The 22,852-nt window shown below is 36.4% G+C and overlaps 1 protein-coding gene across 5 annotated transcripts in view; it reads right to left on the bottom strand.

Moving 5' to 3' along the window:
* Positions 1-22,852, bottom strand: part of COL14A1 (collagen type XIV alpha 1 chain) — a 242,711-nt gene that overhangs the window by 166,180 nt on the left and 53,679 nt on the right. For all 5 annotated transcript variants that reach the window (XM_068525322.1, XM_068525320.1, XM_068525323.1 and 2 more), the window contains exons 6-9: positions 14,248-14,403; positions 13,209-13,328; positions 11,506-11,670; positions 8,686-8,847 (exon numbers count right to left, since the gene is read on the bottom strand). In XM_068525322.1, the coding sequence (XP_068381423.1) occupies positions 8,686-8,847; positions 11,506-11,670; positions 13,209-13,328; positions 14,248-14,403 (603 nt within the window). The remainder of the gene's footprint in view (positions 1-8,685; positions 8,848-11,505; positions 11,671-13,208; positions 13,329-14,247; positions 14,404-22,852) is intronic.

The raw sequence follows: 22,852 nt of genomic DNA, 5'->3' as shown, positions 1-22,852 counted from the left end.
CTACAAGGTAAACATACAAAAATATAATTATATCTGTATATACTAGCAATGAAAATGTGAACACCAAAATTAAAAATACAACTAAAATTTCTCAAAATAAAATTAAATACTAAATGTAAGTAGAACAAAACCTATATAGAACTTGCATCCTGAAAATTAAAAAATGCTGATGGAGAACTCAAAGAATATCTAAACAAATGGAGGGATGTGCCATGTCCATGGATTAGAAGAATCAACAGATTAAATATGTCAATTATTCCTAAGTTGATATTTGATAATTGAAAATTGATTTAATGCAATTCCTAACAAAATTCCAATAAGACTTTTTGTAGAATAAAAACTATTCTAATATTTATATTAGATTATTATATAAATTAAATATAGAATATTATATAAATGTTATTCTAACACTTACAGGGACTATAAGGAAGTATAATAGCAAAAACAATTTTGAAAAAGAATAATCAAACAGGAGAACTCAGTCTATCCAATCTTAAGACTTACTATATAGCTACAGTAATCAAGACTGTATGACATTGGAAGGGGGTTAGACACATAGACCAAATGGAACAGAAAAGAGAACCAAGATATAAACACACACAAATGTCTCCAACAGATACTCAACAAAGTTGCAAGGTAATTTCAATGGCAGAAATACAGCCTTTTAAGCAAGTAGTGCTGGAACCTTAAACTAAACTTCAAATCCTTTACAAAAAAATTAACTCACATCATAGATTTAAATGTAAAATATAAAACTTCTGGGAAAAAAATAAAAAGGAAAATATTTGGGAATCTAAGACCAGGTAAAGAGTTCTTAGACTTGACACGAAAAAGCACTAATCATAAAATGGAAAACAGATAAACTGGACTTCATCAAACTTTAAAACTTTTGTTCTGCAAAAGACCTTGTTAAAAAGATAAAAAGATAAGCTATAGATTGAGAGAAAATATTAACAAACCACATGTCCAACAAAGGATTATTACCTAGAATATAAAGAATTCTCAAAGCTCAACAGTTAAAAACTAACACAAAAAACAACCCCCAAAAAAGTCCAGGTAGAAAATGGGCGGGGGGGGGGGTACCTTCAAGATGGTAGAGGAGTAAGACGTGGAGATCATCTTCCTCCCCACAAATACATCAAAACTACATCTACACATGGAACAACTCCTACAGAACACCTACTGAACGCTGGCAGAAGACCTCAGATTTCCCAAAAGGTATCAGACGCCCTCAGGTGACCTACACACAGAGGCGGGGCCAAATCCAAAGCTCAACCCCAGGAGCTGTGCAAACAAAGAAGAGAAAGGGAAATTTCCCCCAGCAGCCTCAGGAGCAGTGGATAAAATCTCCACAATCAACTTGATGTACCATGTATCTGTGGAATACCTGAATAGAGAATGAATCATCCGAAAATTGAGGTGGTGGACTTTCGGAGCAACTGTAGACGTGGGGTTTGCTTTCTGCATCTAATTTGTTTCTGGTTTTATGTTTATCTTAGTTTAGTATTTACAGCTTATTATCAACAGCAGATTTGTTTAATGATTTGGTTGCTCTCTTCCTTTTTTATTTTGTTACATATATATATTTTATTTCCCTTTTTCTCCTTTTGTGAGTGTGTATGTATATGCTTCTTTCTGTGATTTTCTCTGTATACCTTTGCTTTTGCCATTTGTCCCAGGGTTCTGACTGTCCTTTTTTCTTTTTTTTTCAGTATAGTCTTTAGCACTTGTTATCATTGGTGGATTCGTTTTTTGGTTCGTTTGATCTCTTCATTCTTCCTCTCTTTTTTTTTTATTATTTTTTATTTTTTTATTTTTAATAAAGTTTTTCTGTTTTATTAACCTTATTTTATTTTATTTATTTATTTTTTCTTTCTTTCTTTCTTTTTCTCCCTTTTCCTCTGAGCCGTGTGGCTGACAGGGTCTTGGCGCTCTGGCCAGATGTCAGGCCTGAGCCTCTGAGGTGGGAGGGCTAAGTTCAGGACATTGGTCCAGCAGAGACCTCCCACCCCCCTGTAATATCAAATGGCGAAAGCTCTCCCAGAGATCTCCATCTCAACACTAAGACCTAGCTCCATTCAACGACCAAAACTCTACAGTTCTGGACACCCTATGCCAAACAACTAGCAAGACAGGAACACAATCCCACCCATTAGCAGAGAGGCTGCCTAAAATAATAATAAATTCACAGACACCTCAAAACACACAACGGGAAGAGGTCCTGCCCATCAGAAAGACAAGATCCAGCCTCATCCACCAGAACACAGGGACCAGTCCCCTCCACCAGGAAGCCTACACAACCCACTGAACCAACCGTACCAAGGGGAGCAGACACCAAAAACAACAGGAACTACGAACCTGCCACTTGCACAATGGAGACCCCAAAAACAGTAAGTTAAGCAAAATGAGAAGACAGAGAAATACACAACAGATGAAGGAGCAAGGCAAAAACTCACCAGACCAATCAAATGAAGAGGTAATAGGCAGTGTACCTGAAAAAGAATTCTGAGTAATGATAGTAAAGATGATCCAAAATCTTGAAAATAGAATGGAGAAAATACAAGAAACGTTTAACAAGGACCTAGAAGAACTAAAGAGCAAACAGACAGTGATGAACAACACAATAAATGAAACTAAAATTTTTCTAGAAGGAATCAATAGCAGAATAACTGAGGCAGAAGAAGGGATAAGTGACCTGGAAGATAAAATAGTGGAAATAACTACCACAGAGCAGAATAAAGAAAAAAGAATGAAAAGAATTGAGAACAATGTCAGAGACCTCTGGGAAAATACGAAACGGACCAACATTCGAATTATAGGCGTCCCAGAAGAAGAAGAGAAAAAAAAAGGGACTGAGAAAATATTTGAAGAGATTATAGTTGAAAACTTCCCTAACATGGGAAACAGTCAATAAATCCTAGGAGAAACACGACAAGACACATATTAATCAAACTATCAAAATTTAAATACAAAGAATAAATCTTAAAAGCAGCAAGGGAAAAGCAACAATTAACATACAAGGGAATCCCCATAAGGTTAACAGCTGATCGTTCATCAGAAACTCTGCAAGCCAGAAGGGAGTGGCAGGACATATTTAAAGTGATGAAAGGGAAAATGCTACAACCAAGATTACACTACCCAGCAAGGATTTCTTTCAGATTAGACAGAGAAATTAAAACCTTTACACACAAGCAAAAGCTAAGAGAATTCAGCACCACCAAACCAGCTTTAAAACAAATGCTAAAGAAACTTCTCTAGGCAGGAAAAACAAGAGAAGGAAAAGACCTACGATAACCAACCCAAAAAATTAAGAAAATGGTAATAGAGACATACATATCGATAACTACCTTAAATGTAAATGGATTAAATGCTCCAACCAAAAGACATAGACTGGTTGAATGGATACAAAAACAAGACCTATATATATGCTGTCTACAAGAGACCCACTTCCGACCTAGTGACACATACAGACTGAAAGTGAGGGGATGGAACAAGATATTCCATACAAATGGCAATCAAAAGAAAGCTGGAGTAGCAATTCTCATATCAGACAAAATAAACTTTAAAATAAAGACTATTACAAGAGGCAAAGAAGGACACTACATAATGATCAAGGGATCAATCCAAGAAGAAGATACAACAACTGTAAATATTTATGCACCCAACATAGGAGCAACTCAATACATAAGGCAAATGCTAACAGCCATAAAAGGGGAGACTAACAGAACACAACCATAGCAGGGGACATTAACACCCCACTTTCACCAATGGACTGATCACCCAAATTGAAAATAAATAAGGAAACACAAGCTTTAAATGATATGTTAAACAAGATGGACTTAATTGATATTTATAGGTCATCCCACTCAAAAACAACAGAATACAATTTCTTCTCAATTACTCATGGAACATTCTCCAGAATAGATCACATCTTGGGCCACAAATCAAGCCTTGGTAAATTTAAGAAAATTGAAATCATATCAAGTATCTTTTCCGACCACAATGTTATGAGATTAGATATCAATTAAAGGGAAAAAATCTGAAAAAAAATACAAACACATGTAGGCTAAACAATACACTACTAAATAACCAAGAGACCACTGAAGAAATCAAAGAATAAATCAAAAAAATACCTAGAAATAAATGATAATGAAAATACGACTACCCAAAACCCACAGGATGCAGCAAAAGCGGTTCTAAGAGGGAAGTTTATAGCAATACAATCCTACCTCAAGAAACAAGAAACATCTCAAATAAACAACCTAACCTTACACCTAAAGCAATTATAGAAAGAAGAACAAAAACCCCCAAAGTCAGAAGAAGGAAAGAAATCATAAAGATCAGATCAGAAATAAAGGAAAAAGAAATGAAGGAAATGACAGCAAAGATCAATAAAACTAAAAGCTGGTTCTTTGAGAAGATAAACAAAATTGATAAACCGTTAGCCAGATTCATCAAGAAAAAAGGGAGAAGACTCAAATCAATAGAATTAGAAATGAAAAAGGAGAAGTAACAATGACACTGCAGAAACACAAAGGATCATGAGAGATTACTACAAGCAACTACATGCCAATAATATGGACAACCTGGAAGAAATGGACAAATTCTTAGAAAAGCACAGCCTTCCGAGACTGAACCAGGAAGAAATAGCAAATATAAACAGACCAATCACAAGCACTGAAATTGAGACTGTGGTTAAAAATCTTCCAACAAACAAAAGCCCAGGACCAGATGGCTTCACAGGCCAATTCTATCAAACATTTAGAGAAGAGCTAATGCCTATCCTTCTCAAATTCTTCCAAAATATAGCAGAGGGAGGAACACTCCCAAACTCATTCTACAAGGCCACCATCACCCTGATACCAAAAGCAGACAAAGATGCCACAAAAAGAAGAAAACTACAGGCCAATATCACTGATAAACATGGATGCAAAAATCCTCACCAAAATACTAGCAAACAGAACCCAACAGCACATTAAAAGGATCACACACCATGATTAAGTGGGGTTTACCCCAGGAATGCGAGGATTCTTCAAAATAAGCAAATTAATCAATGTGATATTGAAGGATAAAAACCACATGATCATCTCAATAGATGCAGAAAAAGCTTTAGACAAAATTCAACACCCATTTATGATAAAAACCCTCCAGAAAGTAGGCATAGAGGGAACTTACCTCAACATAATAAAGGCTATATATGACAAACCCACAGCCAACATCATTCTCAATGGTGAAAAACTGAAACCAATTACACTAAGATCAGGAGCAAGAAAAGGTTGCCCACTCTCACTACTATTATTCAACATATTCTTGGAAGTTTTAACCAAAGCAATCAGAGAAGAAAAAGAAATGAAAGAAATCCAAACCGAAAAAGAAGAAGTAAAACTGTTACTGTTTGCAGATGACATGATACTATACATAGAGAATCCTAAAGATGCACCAGAAAACTACTAGAGCTAATCAATGAATTTGGTAAAGTAGCAGGATACAAAATTAATGCACAGAAATCTCTTGCATGCCTATACACTAATGATGAAAAATCTGAAAGAGAAATTAAGGAAACACTCCCATTTACCACTGCAACAAAAAGAATAAAATACCGAGGAATAAACCTACCTAAGGAGACAAAAGACCTGTATGCATAAAACTATAAGACACTGATTAAAGAAATTAAAGACAATACAAACACATGGAGAGATATATCATGTTCTTGGATTGGAAGAATCAACATTGTGAAAATGACTATACTACCCAAAGCAATCTACAGATTCCATGCAATCCCTACCAAACCACCAATGGCATTTTTCACAGAACTAGAACAATAAATTTCACAATTTGTATGGAAACACAAAAGACCCCGAATATCCAAAACAATCTTGAGAAAGAAAAACAGAGCTGGAGGAATCAGGCTCCCTGACTTCAGACTATACTACAAAGCTACAGTAATCAAGACAGTACGGTACTGCCACAAAAACAGACATATAGATCAATGGAACAGGATAGAAAGCCCAGAGATAAACCGACGTGCATGTGGTCACCTTATCTTTGATAAAGGAGGCAAGAATATACAATGGAGAAAAGACAGCCTCTTCAATAAGTGGTGCTGGGAAAACTGGACAGCTAAATTAATTTCTAAACAGTGAAATTAGAACACTCCCTAACACCATACACAAAAATAAACTCAAAATGTATTAAAGACCTAAATGTAAGGCCAGACACTATAATACTCTTAGAGGAAAACATAGGCAGAACACTCTATGACATAAATCACAGCAAGATCCTTTTTGACCCACCTCCTAGAGAAATGGAAATAAAAACAAAAATAAACAAATGGGACCTGATTTAACTTAAAAGCTTTTGCACAGCAAAGGAAACCATAAACAAGACAAAAAGACAACCTTCAGAATGGGAGAAAATATTTGCAAACGAAGCAAGTGACAAAGGATTAATCTCCAAAATATACAAGCAGCTCATGCAGCTCAATATCAAAAAAACAAACAACCCAATCCCAAAATGGGCAGAAGACCTAAACAGACATTACTCCAAAGAATATATACAGACTGCCAAGAAACACATTAAAGGATCCTCAACATCACCAATCATTAGAGAAATGTAAATCAAAACTACAAGCGGTATTACCTCACACCAGTCAGAATGGCCATCTTCAAAAAACCTACAAACAATAAATGCTGGAGAGGGTGTGGAGAAAAGGGAACCCTCTTGCACTGTTGGTGGAAATGTAACTTGATACAGCCACTATGGAGCACAGTATGGAGGTTCCTCAAAAAATTAAAAATAGAACTACCATACGACCCAGCAATCCCACTACTGGGCATATACCCTGAGAAAACCATAATTCAAAAAGAGTCATGTACCACAATGTTCACTGAAGCACTATTTTCAATAGCCAGGACATGGAAGCAATCTAAGTGTCCATCAACAGATGAATGGATAAAGAAGATGTGGCACATATATACAATGGAGTATTACTCGGCCATAAAAAGTAGTGAAATTGAGGTATTTGTAGTGAGGTGGATGGACCTAGAGTCTGTCATACAGAGTGAAGTAAGTCAGAAAGAGCAAAAGAAATACCGTATGCTAACACACATATATGGAATCTAAAAAAAACCCAAAAAGGTTCTGAAGAACCTAGGGGTAGGACAGGAATAAAGATGCTGACGTAGAGAATGGAGTTGAGGACATGGGGAGGCAGAAAGGTAAGCTGGGACGAAGTGAGAGAGTGGCATGGACATATATACACTACCAAATGTAAAATAGATAGCTAGTGGAAAGCAGCCGCATAGCACAGGGAGATCAGCTCCGGGCTTTGTGACCACCTAGAGGGGTGGGATAGGGAGGGTGGGAGGGCGATGCAAGAGGGAGGAGATATGGGGATATATGTATATGTATAGCTGATTCACTTTGTTATAAAGCAGAAACTAACACACCATGGTAAAGCCGTTATACCCCAATAAAGATGTTAAAAAAATAAATAAATAAAATAAAAATTAAAAAAAAAGAAAATGGGCAAAAGATATGAACAGATGTTTCATCAAAGAGGATATACAAATGCAAATAAGCATGTGAAAAGGTGCTCAACTTCATTAGCTATCAGGAAAATGAAAATTCATACCACAATGAGACAGCACTCCACACCTATCAGAATGACCAAAATAAAATATAGTAACAACAAATGTTAGTGACAATGCATAGACACTGGATCACATATGTTGCTGGTGGGAATGTAGAATGCTACAGCCACCCTGGAAAATTGTTTGGCAGCCTCTTAATTAAAACTAAGCTACACATGCAATTACAATATGATGAAGCAGTTGCACTCCTGGGCATTATCTCAGAGAAATGAAAACTTATGTTCACAGAAGAACCTATACATGAATGTTCATAGCAGCCTTTTTTGGTAACAGCCAAAAAATGGAAAGAACGCAGATGTTTTTCAATGCGTGAATTGTTAAACAAAGTGTGGTACATCCATACCATGGAATACAACGCAGCAACAAAAAGGAAAGAGCTACTGATATATGCAACTACTTTGACAAATCTCCAGGGAATAACCCTGAGTGAAAAAAGCCAGTCCTCATAAGTTACATGCTGTATAATTCCACTTATATAATATTTCCAAAATGAAAAGTATTTAGAGATGGAGAACAGATTAGTGGTTGCCAGGGGTTAGGAAGATGCTGGGGGAGGGAAGGAATGTGGCTACAGAAGGAAAACAGAAATGGTCCTCGTGGTGACGTGAATGTTCTGTATCATGTCTGTATGAACGTCACTTTCCTGACTGTGATATCGTACTGTAGTTTTGTAATATGTTACCATTGAGGGAAACAGGTAAAATATACATGATCTCTTTCTACATTATTTCTTACAGATTCATGTGAATGCTCAATGATCTCAAAATCCAACATTTATTTAAAAAACAAACAGGATGGTCTAAATGCAACACCATGGAGATATTATCTAGTAATTTAAAGTATCCCTCCCACAAGCCCATGGAACCTACCAATATACTCCCTTTTCTATTCTGATGATCCCTGTCTTGAGAGCACAAAGGACTGTTTAGTAAGTCAATGTGAAAAATGATAAGAATTTTCATAATCCATGATAGACTTTTGCACAGAGTAATACCCACACGAGCAGAGCTCTGTGCTCTGTCACTCATTGTACCTTTGATCTCCCTGTCCTGTTCTTCCACCCTGGAGCAGACAGTCCTCGTCAGACTCTCCACAACTGTGTGCATCAGGTCAAATTCGGCGACATTGTACACATGAGTGCTGTCTGGTTCAGAGGCGATCTCCTGCAATTCATTCTCATCCGCGTTTTTCACCCCTGGCATTGAGGACAACAGGGAGGGTCATGACGGTCGTGCCCCATTTGAAAAAGCAACTGCAGTGAGCCCGACCTGTACCCATCAGTCTCCACCGCAACCAAAGCACCTGTACTTTAAAGAGGCACATCTCATGTCAGATTGTTTTTTAAATTCACTTTCAAAGTCATTTTTATTTTATTTTTAAATTTTTATTATTTTTTGGCCTCACCGCTCGGCATGTGGGATCTTAGTTCCCCAACGAAGGATCGAACCTGCACTCCCTGCCGTGGAAGGGCTCGTCCTAACCACTGGACCACCAGGGAATTCCCTCAAAATCATTTTTAAATGATTAAGTCTTAATTTTGTTCAGTACATCTTAACAGGAAGATGTATTGATGAAACTAACTTCTGTCTTTCATAAATATTGCAGAAGCAATAGTAATTAAACCAGTACTCTACACCATCCGAACTTCAGGTTTAAATTTTTATAAAATTAGTTTACTTAAATTGCGACAGAAAATCCTTGGCCCTCTTGGAATTTTCTAGTCTATCTTAGCCATGGATGCTACCAATTAGAGTGTGCTTACTATGCCCCAAGCACTTCAGTGTTTTCTATATATTAACACATTTAATCTTCACAACCAATCCTATGAGTTTGGCATTACTGTTTCTCCCATTTTACAGATGAGTAAGCTGATGCACAGAGAGGTTGATTCACTTGCTCAAGGAAGCACAACCAGTAAGTATACAGCTGGGGTTTCACCCAGGCAGTCTAGATCCAAAGTCATATGCTCTTAACTACTATCTCAAGCTGCCTCTCAGAAGATTACACATTAAAATGAGTAAATATTTACCAGTGAAATTAGAAATAGAAAAAGGGAGGCACAGGATTGGGTTTCATGGGTGTAAAGGTAGATTTCTCTTCCCCAGGCTTCAGTAAACAAGAAGCATTTCTTTAAAAATCCCAGTCATTGCAATTATCTAAGGATGTTAAAAAGAGGTACTATGGAAGCAAGGAAGAGAGATTACCTGGGGCAACATTAATTACTTCTTAGGTGCCCAGCTGTGCCATTTAAGTTATCTGCCAACCTCAACAGATTGAGTAACAAAGCATCAGTTATTTCTGAACTATTTGCTTTAGGGGGTTATAAGATAATAAATACTACTGATTTCCAGGTAATTCCCAGAGAAAAAGTCCAAATCACATCTGAATGAGTTCACTTAAACTCATCCATTCATCATTAACGAGACCACAGAATGGAGAGTAAACACATAAATTAATCCCTTATTAGCTTAAGTCTTCTGTAGGGATTTTCTTTGTTGAACAAAAGGATAGCAAAATAAAAAATAAAAATTAAATCAATCTCTCTAATGTTCCTTGTCTGACGGACCTCTACAATAGCTTTTAAAATGCATAGTTGGATCTGTGCCCACGATAGCAAAATAACAGTGCATGCTGAAGCAATGAGCTTAATGTCAATAATACTTTTCATGGCATTTAGTTAAAACCAACAAGTTTGGATCATTTAAGAATATTCTAGAGAAGATAAGCCCCAAATCTCTCTTTCTCTCTCACCTTTCCAAACAAAACAGTCTGTTGTAAAGAGCACGGAAAAGTGAGGAAATGGTAATCATGACTTGGATGGAATTTGTTCTGTAAGGATTTTTACCTTGTTCATATTTATGCTCCAGCACCCACCAAAATGCCTGCCACCCAGCAAAGAAGCAAATACTTCTCGAATGAAACATTCTATAAACCACATTTTGAGTAACAAATCTAGAAATCAGTTAGAGGAATTGTCTCTATTTTTTTTTTTTTTTTGGGTCAGTCTCTACTAAATAGAAGGCCTTCCTATCACCAAAGAAAATGTAAACAATTTAATCAAGAGCAAAATTGCATCAACTAAATATTTTGCAGTTATTCTGAGTGCGTGCCATACATATTCTTCCCACAAACCGATACCTTATAAAGGGTTATATTCAAGGAAATAATACTGCATATCTACAATTCTTTGCTTTCTTAACTACAAGACCTTAATTCCTTGAAAATGATAAATTGGTTTCTCTCTACACTATCAGAGAAGAGATAGCTATAAAGTGATACTAAAGAGAAAAGTCTTGACTAATTAAATGGTAACGAATATGTACCTAACCTTTGCACTTTATGCTTTTCACAACATTTTGTGTGTGGTACCTCACCTAGAGATCCTCACACCATAAGATCCATCAGTTCCATCACTTCCATTTTTAATGTAAGGAAGTTGGGCTCAGATCAAATGACTGGCATGACTAGAGCCAAGGGGGGAAAAGGCCGGGGGGAGGCGGAGGGATAAATTGGGAGATCGGGATTGACATATACTCACTACTATCTATAATATAGGTAATTAATAAGGACCTACTGTAGAGCACAGGGAACTCTACTCAATACTCTGTAATGACCTATATGGGAAAAGAATCTAAAAAAGAGTGGATATATGTACATGTATAACTGATTCACTTTGCTGTACAGCATAAACTAACACAACATTGTAAATCAACTATACTCCAATAAAAAAAAAAAAGACTTGAAAGTGTTCAGGTCTCCTGGCTTTCAGTGGAGTGTACTTTGCATCATATATAGTTTTAAGTGGTTGTGTGTCTGTGTCCATTGTTGAAACAGGACCATAATTAACAAATACCTATGGCAAACAGTTCTACACCAGATTCACGAAGGTTTCTGGATGGTGGAATAATATCATCTTGGGATTTTCCATCTGTGATTAAAATGCCAATTTTGGACACTCCAGTCCTTGCTCCCGCTTCTGGTTTAAAGCTGTTTTCAAAGACGTAGTTCAAAGCAAGACCTAGGAGAAAACAAGAAAAAATAAATACAAACCAACCATCTCTAATAAAAAGCCTTCCAATTCTGCAAAATGTAACCACAAGATGAGTAACTTAGAAAGTTAAAAGAGTTTTTATTAGATGTGAACTTTCATCTTCATTTTTACAATAAACTATTCTTTGACAGATCCGATGAAAAACTAAAACCCACCAAAACAGAGGTAATAAAAAATAGCTGAATAGTGCATCATTTCAGAAACTAACTTTCATAAAGAACATTGAATTCATATCAAATGTATATTGACAGATCTGTGTACAAGAAAATCTAAACCTTTATAATTAAGGATGAAGCAAGAATCCCCACACAGAAGCAAATGTCCCAAATACCATCACTACATTTTCAATTTTGTTCATGATGATCTTCAAAAACCCACAAATTCTCTTTCTCTGTTTTATAGAGGTAGAAGGGGCAGATCTAAGATGATACTTGAACTCCTGCCTTTTGAGTGTGACACTTTTCACCCAGAAAAAATAAATACCAAATATTGTCATAGGATTTGTGCTTAATAAATTTTTGTTGTATTAACAAAAAACTTGTTAGATTAAACCTCCAACTGGCAAAGCAATTATCAGGATTTCAGTGGTTTACTTAAAATTCAATGACAGCATCTCTATTATTTAAACTGAGCATCCACATGGTGGGCCCACAGAAGGAAACTGCATGTATTAGGGTTAAAACCTGTGATAACCTTTTGTGGTTGGGTCATGGATAACTGTAATCTAAATATTCTTACATTACAGTTGTTCCTTGGTATCCACAGGGGGATTGGTTCTAGGACCCACTGTGACACCCAAATCCATGGGTACTCATGTCCCTCATATAAAATGGAGTAGTATTTGCATACAACCAACGTGCACCCTCCCGGATACTTTAAGTCATCCCTAGATTACTTATAATACCTAATACAATGTAAATTGTCTGTAAATAGTTACCAGCATACGACAAATTTAAGTTTTCCTTTTGGGAAATTCCTGGAATTTTTTTCCAAATATTTCTGATCCCTGGTTGGTCGAATCTGCAGATGCTAAGGGCCGATTGTACTCATTTATCAAAAATATTGGTGAACCAAAGCTCCATAAATATTTCCATGATAACTACTGATTGAAGAATAAGGGTAAAGAAAATATCTTCCTTGAAAATAGGTAGAAATTTGATCTTATTGGATTGACAGCGTGACTGGAGGAAAAACAGGTGAAGAGGAAGAAAAATGAACTGACAAAGGTTAAGACAGCTACTAGAGCCTGTCAGCGTCAGGGACTGCTCGGTTCTCTTCTAGTTCAACCAAGCCCTTCCTGGGACATTATATTCATATAGCAAAAGGCATGGATGTCTAGGTTTTAACTCTTAATGCTAGGTTTGAGAAAAGACCCATCTAAGAACTTTATATGCTAGTTTGGTTTAAAAATACTATGCTAAGACATGCAAAGTGGCAAAACGAAGTAATAAAACTATTCTTCAGCAAGATATGTTGCTAAAAATGTGGACTAAACAAAAACATACCTGTTAGTGTATTTCCTCCCTTGTATGGTAGATTTCGGACAGCTTCGATCACCTCATCTTTTGTGTTAAAAGCATTCAAGTGCCATTCTATTCTGGGGTCGCCGCTATACTGTGCAAGACCTGGAAAAGAAAGATGAGAAAGCCCACCCAGAAATGATGGGTTACTCAAAGATCTAGTGGACCATTCAAGAAACTAGAATGACGAAGGGCCTAATCTTCGCAACATTTTTTTCTCTGCTTCGCTAGGTACTTCCAAAATGAGTTCTTGACATCAATTTAAGGAATTTTCAACATAGCTGGGGGCTGAAGGAATGTATATATTTTCTAGCCATCTAGAAGCGAGTACCCAATCAGGTACTTATCATTTTTTTTTTAAAGTCTGATCATGTTTGTAGATAAAAGGTCTAAATTTATTTAATATTTTTCATTGAGGTAACATTGGTATATAACATTATACCAGCTTCATGTGTACAACATTATATTTTGACTTCTGTATACATTATAGTGTTTGTTTTTATTCCCAAAGGAATGAGTTTTCTTTATGGCTATTTAGAAGGGAAACTAGGAGACTTTATATAATAAAATGGATATGTTGCTCAATGATTTACACCTTTTTTTTTTGCTTTTTATCTCAGCTGGAATTAATTTGGCAAAGATTATCTTGTACTATAAGACATTTTCCAATTGTTAAACATTTCACTGGATTCAGCTGTGTTTTTTTTAAATAAAAAGAAAACTTTTATCCAATAAATTCTTAAACAAATGGCAACTTTAAAATTATTATTATTATTATTAGGCAGAGAAGATTTTGGCTTTCTAGAAAATTGAAATGTGTTCAATAATTAATTGAGTGACACTGTCATTGCAAAAATTAGTAGAAATAAATATTTATTGATGCAAACTTGCCCTTTTAGGAATATCACTATTGTTAAACCTGTAATTCTGAAAATCATTTGGTAAAGAATCTATGAAATTTCTTAAGAAGCTTCCTGGTGGTTTTACACTGGCAGCAGACTGCTGTTAATGGTAGAAGATGTACCAATTCGTGTCTTCTCAGAGCCCACGTCGAATGCTGTAACCAGGTTTTCCAAAAAAGACCGAACCAGTCTGAAGTTGAATCTTCCAATACTCCATGAGCCATCAACCAGGATTACAATATCAGCAATAGCTGGAGTTTGACAGAAAAACTTCACTTCTGCAAAGTACAGACCAAAAAAGTATCTGTGTTACTGTTGGAACTTTTAAAAGAGTGAGTTTAAGTCTTTCAGATAATTTGGTGCTAAGAATACAATAAAGTTTCCATTAAAGCAACCATATTTTTATAACCGTTCTTTTAAATGCATTTTTACCAGGAAAAAAAAATGTGGTAACAGCTGGCAGCAGAGCCAATGTTCTGGAAATAGCAAAACACTGGCAGGTTCACACCATCTTGGCAACTCAAGCCTTCTGCGTATTTTAAAAAGTAGCGTCTGTGCAAAAGCATCCAGTTTTGGGTTTTAGTCTGTAGCTTCTTTCCAGGAAAGGTCTTAGCAACACCCGTGTAGGAGAGTCAACAGGGATGGGAAGATAGCCAGGAAGCAGAGAGGCGGCTCTCCCATTCTGATAAATCTATGCTAGAGGAAGTCAGTCATAAGAGAAGAAAACATGGGCTTCCTGAATTCAAGGAAAAGGCAGGGCCGTGCATTTAATCTAAGAAAGGTACACAGACCTTTGCTAAAATAGGAAGGGTTTGTGTAAGGAGAAAATTGGAAAAGAGCCCAAGAATTTCCCCCAATTCAAATATTTTTACATATTGTGTCTATCTGACAGTAAGATTTTATCCCTAAAAGTCATTTAAGTAATTGATTTTTTAAATTAAGTTTCAGAATAAGGATCTAGAAAAGGATGCCTGGTGACTGGAGTGGCACTCCCTTAAGCTTTGCCCTCAGGGAAAGTCTTAGCCCACAGTGATTGCGGGCAAGAGGCGAAGGGCAAACAGCTGTCCTTGCAATAAAGGGGGTAGGTCTGTGCTGGATGAGGTGAAAACCACCACTTACATTCACACAGAGCCAGAATACTAGAGTATTCTTAATGGGTTTAAGAATCCTTAAAAATGTCACAGTATTGTCAGTATCTTTACCAGCAGTGCTTTTTACTGCAGTTTGTGCTTCCCAAAGGATGGCTTAACTTTGCTGAATTTTCATATTAGAACTGGAGATCAGGAATATTGTGTGTGTATATGTGTCCATGTCAACTTCTTGAAATGCCCAGCAAATCCCTACTTTGCTTTCTAACATTAAAATGACAATAAAACAGAATTTAAAATATAATGTATGTAGTGAAAAGCAAAATAAAGAAGTGTTCATAAATAAATTGAATATATTTTTTCCTGGGGGGGAAATAGTTGAACTACTATGTTTAATATATATCTCAGTTTAATATATATCTCTGTACCTACTGGCCACATTTAGTTAAAACGATCTTGGGTCTTGGTTTTTTTCACATTCGTGGAATACCTAGATCCTTTTACCAGATGGGGAAAAAATGTATTTGTCAAGGAAATACTCAGATACTCATTATGTAAGCTAAACAATACAGCTCAATCCGAAGTTTATATATTACATTTTTGGGCACCAAATCTCCCTTCTTTAATGACCAAATACAAAGCCACCACTAACTTAGGAGTCAGCCCTCTGTACCACACTAAAAAGTTCTAAAACAGAACAATGCAAGAAGTCATGGGGTAGAAATTAGTTTGTGCTTTGGAAATAATCAGGGAAAATTAAAGTCTTAAGAAGCTTTAAGAATCTATTTCTCTCAATTTTTATGGGGAAACTGACCTGAAATGAAAAGTAGTTTTCTTTTTCTTCCAAAACTATTGGGGATATTATTTCACTTTTTAATTTAAAATTTTTTTTAATTGTTTGGGTACACTGCAGACAGGATCTTAGAAAGGGAGCAGTTTCTCTTTGCTTACTTAGAAGAGGGCTATGAAAACTGGTATTTTCCATTTTAAAATTGTTTCCAATAAAAATATTCTGTTAACTTAGCTCTTTCAAGTCATTTTGACTTGGAGATAAAAATTCTAGATATCTCCAAAGTAAGATAGAAAATTAATTGAATAGAAATTAGAATACTGATAAATTTAGTGATATTAAATTTTTTTAAGTTGTTCATCAAAAGACACCTTAAATAAAATAAAAAGATAAGTTATGACTGGAAGAAGACATGTACAATGTAAAAAACTGAAAAAGAATCAGCATCAAGAATACATAAATCCATAAAAAACCATGAATAGATACTTCAGAGAATAGGAAATATATAATATGGTTAACAAATGAATGAAGAGAATGTTTAACTACATTGGTGATCACAATAATAAAAAAATCAAGATCACGATGAGGTACAATTTGTACTCATTCAACTGGAAAAAAATAAATTTAATAGCATTTATGATTACTCTAAAGATAATGAAATATTTAGGTATATATTTAAAACATGTGCAAGATCTGTGTGTTGCAAATTACACTACTGATAGAAGTCAAAGAAGACATAAACCAATGGAGAAGTCTACCATATTCATGGACAGGAAGACTGAACATAGTACAGATGTCAATTATCCCCAAATTGATCTATAGGTTTAATGCAATTCCTATCAAAATCCCAGAAAGGTTTTCTTAAGACATAGACAAGCTTATTCTAAAATTTATATGGGAAGGCATAGACCCCAGAATAGTTTTTTTAAAAGTCATGACAAAGAAGAATAACATGGAAGGAATCATTTTACTGGGTATTCACCCTACTTACTGTAAATAAGTAATGGGTATTTCAGAGGGTTAGACACACACATCAATGAAAAAGAATAGAAAAGCCAAAATAGACCCATACAAATATGCTCAACTATATGATTTTATAACTAAATATGATTTTAGACAAATGTTCAAAAGGACTTCAACAGATGGTGCGAGAGCAACTGGATATCCTTGAAAGAAAGAAAGGAAAGAAAGGAAGGAAAGAAAGGAAGAAAGAAAGAAAGAAAGAAAGAAAGAAAGAAAGAAAGAAAGAAAGAAAGAAAGAAAGAAAGAAAGAAAGAAAGAAAGAAAGAAAGGAAGAAAGGAAGAGAGGGAGGGAGGGAGGGAGGAAGGAAGGAAGGGAGGAAGGGAGGAAGGAAGAAAGAAAAAAAGAAAGAAAGAAACTTGACCTAAACCCTATACTTTATACCAAAATTAATTCAAAGTGGATCATCAACTTAAATGTGAAAAGTAAAATTATAAAGCTTTTAGGAAAAAAGTAGAAGAAAATCTTTGGAATGTACGGCTAGAAGAAGAGTTCTTGGAATCGACACCAAAAGTACAAACACATAAAAAGAAAGTTTGATAAACTGGACTTCATCAAAATAAAATACTTTTGCTATGTGAAAGCTCATATGAAGAAGATGAAAAGACAAGCTATAGACTGGGAGAAAGTATTTGCAAACCACACACTCCGCAAAGGATTAGTATCTAGGTTACATAAAGAACTCTCAAAACTCACAGGTAAATAAAACCAAACAATCCAATTAGAAAATGGGTAAAACCTGAACAAATATTTCATCAAAGAAGGTATACAGATGGCAAATAATCACATGAAAAGATATTCAACATCATTAACCATCAGGAAAATGCAAATTAAAAGCACAATGAGATTTCACTGTACACACCTATCAAAATGGCTAAAATAGAACATAGTGATAACAAATGCTGGCATGTATGTATAGAAACGGTATCACTCACACTTTGCTCATGGGAATATAAAATGGTACAACCACTCTGAAAACAGTTTGGCAGCTTCCTTAAAAGGTATACAAAAAATTACCATACAATCCAGCTATTACACTCTTGGACACATTCCAGAGAAGTGAAAACTTACATTCAGACAAAAACTGCACACAAATGTTCATAGCAATTTGATTCATAACAGCCAAACACTGAAATTAGTCCAATTAATTATTTTAAATGAAATAAATTCTTTTTGCCGTCAATATTGTATTTAAAGTTAAACCAAAGGAGCAGAGGAAATGAATTCTTGAACTGTATTTTAATTCAGCTCTTGGCTTAACATGAACTTTATCTAAAATGCAATTCTGAAAATACAGGTAGTACCAAAAAAAAAAAAAAAAAAAAAGCTAGGCAGCTGACCACAATTGAAGGAAAGCACCCAATACATGGGCTACATCACAAATAAAAACAACACTCTGAATGTCACAGATTGAATCAGAAGGAACAATTCCCATTATGCAGTACACCAACTGTAGGTACAAGATAAGGAGGTCCAAAGAAACTAACAATTTCATATCTGAAAGTTATGTACATCGTTAGATTAAACATTATGCCCTCTACACTTACCTACTGACTTAGTCCTCATAACAGCTCTATAAGACAGGTATCATTATCAGTCCCATTTGCAGCCGAAAAATATGATATACATGGGCTGTGTGATTTGCCCAGAGTGCCACCCAGTGAAGAGGCAAAGCTTTGATTTGAACCCAGGTAATACATCTCCAAAATCTATGCTCTTAACCAAAGGATATACTGACTTCAATAAGGTCCCTACATTACATCAATTTAGAAAGCAGGGGGAAAAGTCTCTAATATGAGGCAGTGTCACCCCAGCACTTGCCCCTGCTGTGTCCACAGGTAGTATGTGCCACTTGCAAGCGTCACTGTCTGGATAACTTTTTTCCCTCCCAAATGTATGCACTTAGCACTTAAGTAGCCCACACGACAAGTTATCCCTTTTACTATAGTTTTACACCAATTTTACTGTGTTACTGACATCATGAGAAAATTTTATGTTGAAAATACAAGTTAATTCAAGGAATCTGAATTAGTATAAATCAGTCTACACTAAACCTATGTATATTAATTTCATATTAACTAATTTCCTGTATGAAATTTACTTATTAAAAATGTGTCTATTTAATATTTACTATATCCCAAGCACTCTTCTGGGCAACCGAGAATACAATTAAGTTCCTACCTTCCAGCAGCTTAAATTCTTAGTGAGAGGAAACAGATTAACAAAATAACATAATTTCAGATTTTTAAAAGAGCTTTATAGAAATAAACAGAGTGATATAAAGAGTAGTGGTGTGGGGGGACTTTGGAGGTGCTACTTTAGTTAGAATGGTATGAAATTACCATTTAAAGTCTCCTTTTTATATTATAGTATTCCTTTTGTTCTAATGACATTCAAATTAAAGATGTAATTATAGTTAATATAGAAATATTTACAATGTATTTATGGAGAAGGGTATTCACCAACTTAGTTAATTAAAATAGAAAAGGGAGAATTGACAGAAGCAGCCTTTTTCTGCCAGGTAAACTCCTATTCATCCTTCAAAACCCAGGTTACACTCCATCAACTCCAAGAAGCTCTTCCAACAGTCCTCAGATGGGACTCATTACCTGCTCCTCTTTACTGTCTCTGCATTTGTACATGGTTTATTGTACTCAGAACACTGGGCTATTATAATTTGTTTCCATTTCTATCTCCCTGACTAGACAGAACTCTTTGAGAAGTGAGGGATTTGTGTCTTATGTTTTTATCCCCTTTGGCTGACATCTCGGCACATAGTACATCAATAAATATAAAGTACATTGACTTGTTAAAAAAGACTCCCTCTTTTCACATAATTCATACCTACAGCAGGGCACTAGAAAAATGAACCATGTTGGCTCAATTAAATGTGGTCTCTCCTCTTGCCCTGCCACCCTACCACACTGGAAAAGTGGATTACGGTTATTTAGGGATCAGGGAGATTGTATCAGGTTTGCCTGTCTTCCTTGATATTTTCCCAATGCCAGAGGCAAAGCTAAATGAAAGGGGAGCACATAATATTTTTACTCACATTATCTTAATATGCACTCAGAAAATCTCGTGATCATTTTCACCACAACTGGTCTGATACATTTAGTGGCTCTGAATTATTTTCTCAGTGCCACTAGCAAAATATCCAGCTAGGCCACTCATTAACCATGACATTTGAAGGAAAACTGTGGTCATAGAACAATTTCTCACTTAAGTCTCTGGTAAGGTTGAGTTCAAGTTTCTAAACTAAGAGCTTGCTTCCAAGATTGGCTTCAGACACATCCCTGAAGATTTTTTGTTTTTTAAGAGTTAACATCATTTTACATTTGCAAAGAGCTCAGTGGTTCTAAAAGGATTTTTCAATACATTGGCATATTCTGATTCTTACAACATTCTTGTGGGGAGCCACGATTGTCCTCAATTTTCAGAAAATGAAATTGAGCTTCAGAGAGACAAGTGAACAGTTCAGGCAGAGCCAGGACTGGACACCAGGTCTTGTAAAGGTTTGGTTGCCTCTTCCATCATACCATGCTACTAGCACCGTAGAAGACGTCCTCACATAATGCAACATGGGTGGCCACTATTATGTCGTATTAATGTTACAAGCTGTCCATCTATCAGAAGGGGAGGGCGTCCCTGGTGGCGCAGTGGTTAAGAATCCGCCTGCCAATGCAGGGGACATGGGTTTGAGCCCTGGTCTGGGAAGATCCCACATGCTGCGGAGCAACTAAGCCCGTATGCCACAACTACTGAGCCTGCGTTCTAGAGCCCGTGAGCCACAGCTACTGAAGCCCACACGCCTAGAGCCCGTGCTCCGCAACACGGAGCCACCACACCGCAACGAAGAGTAGCCCCCGCTTGTTGCAACTAGAGAAAGCCCGTGCGCAGCAACAAAGACCCAACTCAGCCAAAAATAAATAAATAATTTTTTTTTTTTTTAAAGGAAGGGGAGCAGGGGGTTCATTTCAGTCGTGTTCAGAGTCGACATTAATCAGAGGGCGCTTAGCGCTCATTTAGCCCACTCTTGCTGGAGACGTACATTTTAAAGCATCCCTGACAGATGACTATCCTATCTAAAACAGCACTCCCCATCACCCTCTTCCCTTATTCTGTTTTATTTTTCTTTGTAGAGCTTCTTACTTCCTAGAAATATACTATATAGTGTGATGCTTAATTTTATATGTCAACTTGATTGGTCCATGGGGTTCTTGGACATTTGATCAAATATTATTCTTTGTTTGGGAGGGTGCTTCTGGATGAGATGAACATATGAATCCACAGACTGAGTAAAGCAGATTGCCTTCTCTAATGTAGTTAGTCCTCATCCAATTGATTGAAGACCTGAATAGAACAAAAAGGGAACTGCTCCTGCCTGACTGCCTTGATTGGAACATCGGACTCAAAACTGACACACTGGCTCTTCTTGGGTCTTGAGCCTGCCAGTTCTCAGATGGGAACTCACCCCACCGGCTCTCCTGGGTCTCCAGCTTGCTGACCGCAGATCTTGGGACTTCTTAGCCCCCATAATCATGTGAGCCAATTCCTTATAATAAATCTTTTTCTATATTTATATATATCCTATTGGTTCTGCTTTTCTGGAGGACCCTGACTAACACATATAGTTATTTATTTATTGACTGCAGCAGATACTTTTCATTGTTTCCTTTTTTTTAAATAATAAAAAGATCTCCCATTTAGTGACTGCTTTTATCAGATGCTTTGCATATGTCTTTTCCATTTAAGCCTGATATTAATCCTATAAGATAGGTGTCCTTTTCACTCCATTGAAAAAGAAAGGTTAAGTAACTAGAACCTTTCTTTTTCAATGGAGTGAAAAAGACACCTATCTTATAGGATTAATAACTTGCCTATCATCACACACTAAGCAGGTAGAAAAGCTGGAATTCAAATCCAGGACTGACTCCAAAGCCTGAACCATTTAGCTACTGTGCTATTCAACTCCTATGACAGAAGAGAAGAAAAGTATTTGAAAGGAAGGAAGCGAGAAAGGAAGGGAAGAAGGGATGGGGAAAGAAGGAGAAGGAGGGAGGGAGAGAAAGAAAGAAGGGAAGGAAAAGAGGAAGGCAGGAAGAAGGAGGGAAGGAGGGAGGGAATGAAGAAAGGAAGGAAAGGAGGGAGGGAGGGAGGAAGAAAGGAAAGATTGCTAAGCCTTGTCATTAAAGAAAGCATGAAATCAAAGACATACTTGTCTTATATCCAACTTGGGGTGAATAACACCGTGACAACTTGGAGGCACATGAAGCCCAATCTCTGAACCATAGTCAAAGGAACATTTCTTCTGTCACTCAGAGCTCTGCATCTTAAAAGTAACTGACAATCCTGTAAACGTGACATTCATTACATTTCTCCTCTGCTCATAAACTGTAAGAGACTGGGAGAAGACATGATAGCTGTCTTCAAATATTTAAATGGCTGTCATACAGAAGGGGGATTAGGAGTGTTCTGTATGCCCACAAGGAGACAGATTTCAACTCAACTCAAGAAAGAACTTTCTAACAGTCAAGATTTCCAGAGGCCGCTGCCTTGAGAAATAGTGAGAGCTCTGTCGGTGAAAGCAGATGCTCGTCAACCTTTGATGATGTGGCTGAAAAGCCTCAACCTCTCAACTGGTCGAACTACATGGACCTCAAAGTTACCTTCCAACTCCAGATTTTAAGATTATTTCTTCCCTCCCCCACCTACCAAACTGAGCCTAAACTATTCATTGGGTTCTTCAAAGCTCTCCATAATTCAACTCCACTTGACCTGTCCATATTGATTTCTCACTTCATCCCAGTACAATTACTTTTCTTTCC

This window comes from Eschrichtius robustus, chromosome 17, assembly GCF_028021215.1.
Source record: "Eschrichtius robustus isolate mEscRob2 chromosome 17, mEscRob2.pri, whole genome shotgun sequence".
NCBI classification, from domain to species: Eukaryota; Metazoa; Chordata; class Mammalia; order Artiodactyla; family Eschrichtiidae; genus Eschrichtius; species Eschrichtius robustus.
Note: the sequence above shows the minus strand (reverse complement) of the source record. Positions and strands in the feature narration are given on the sequence as shown.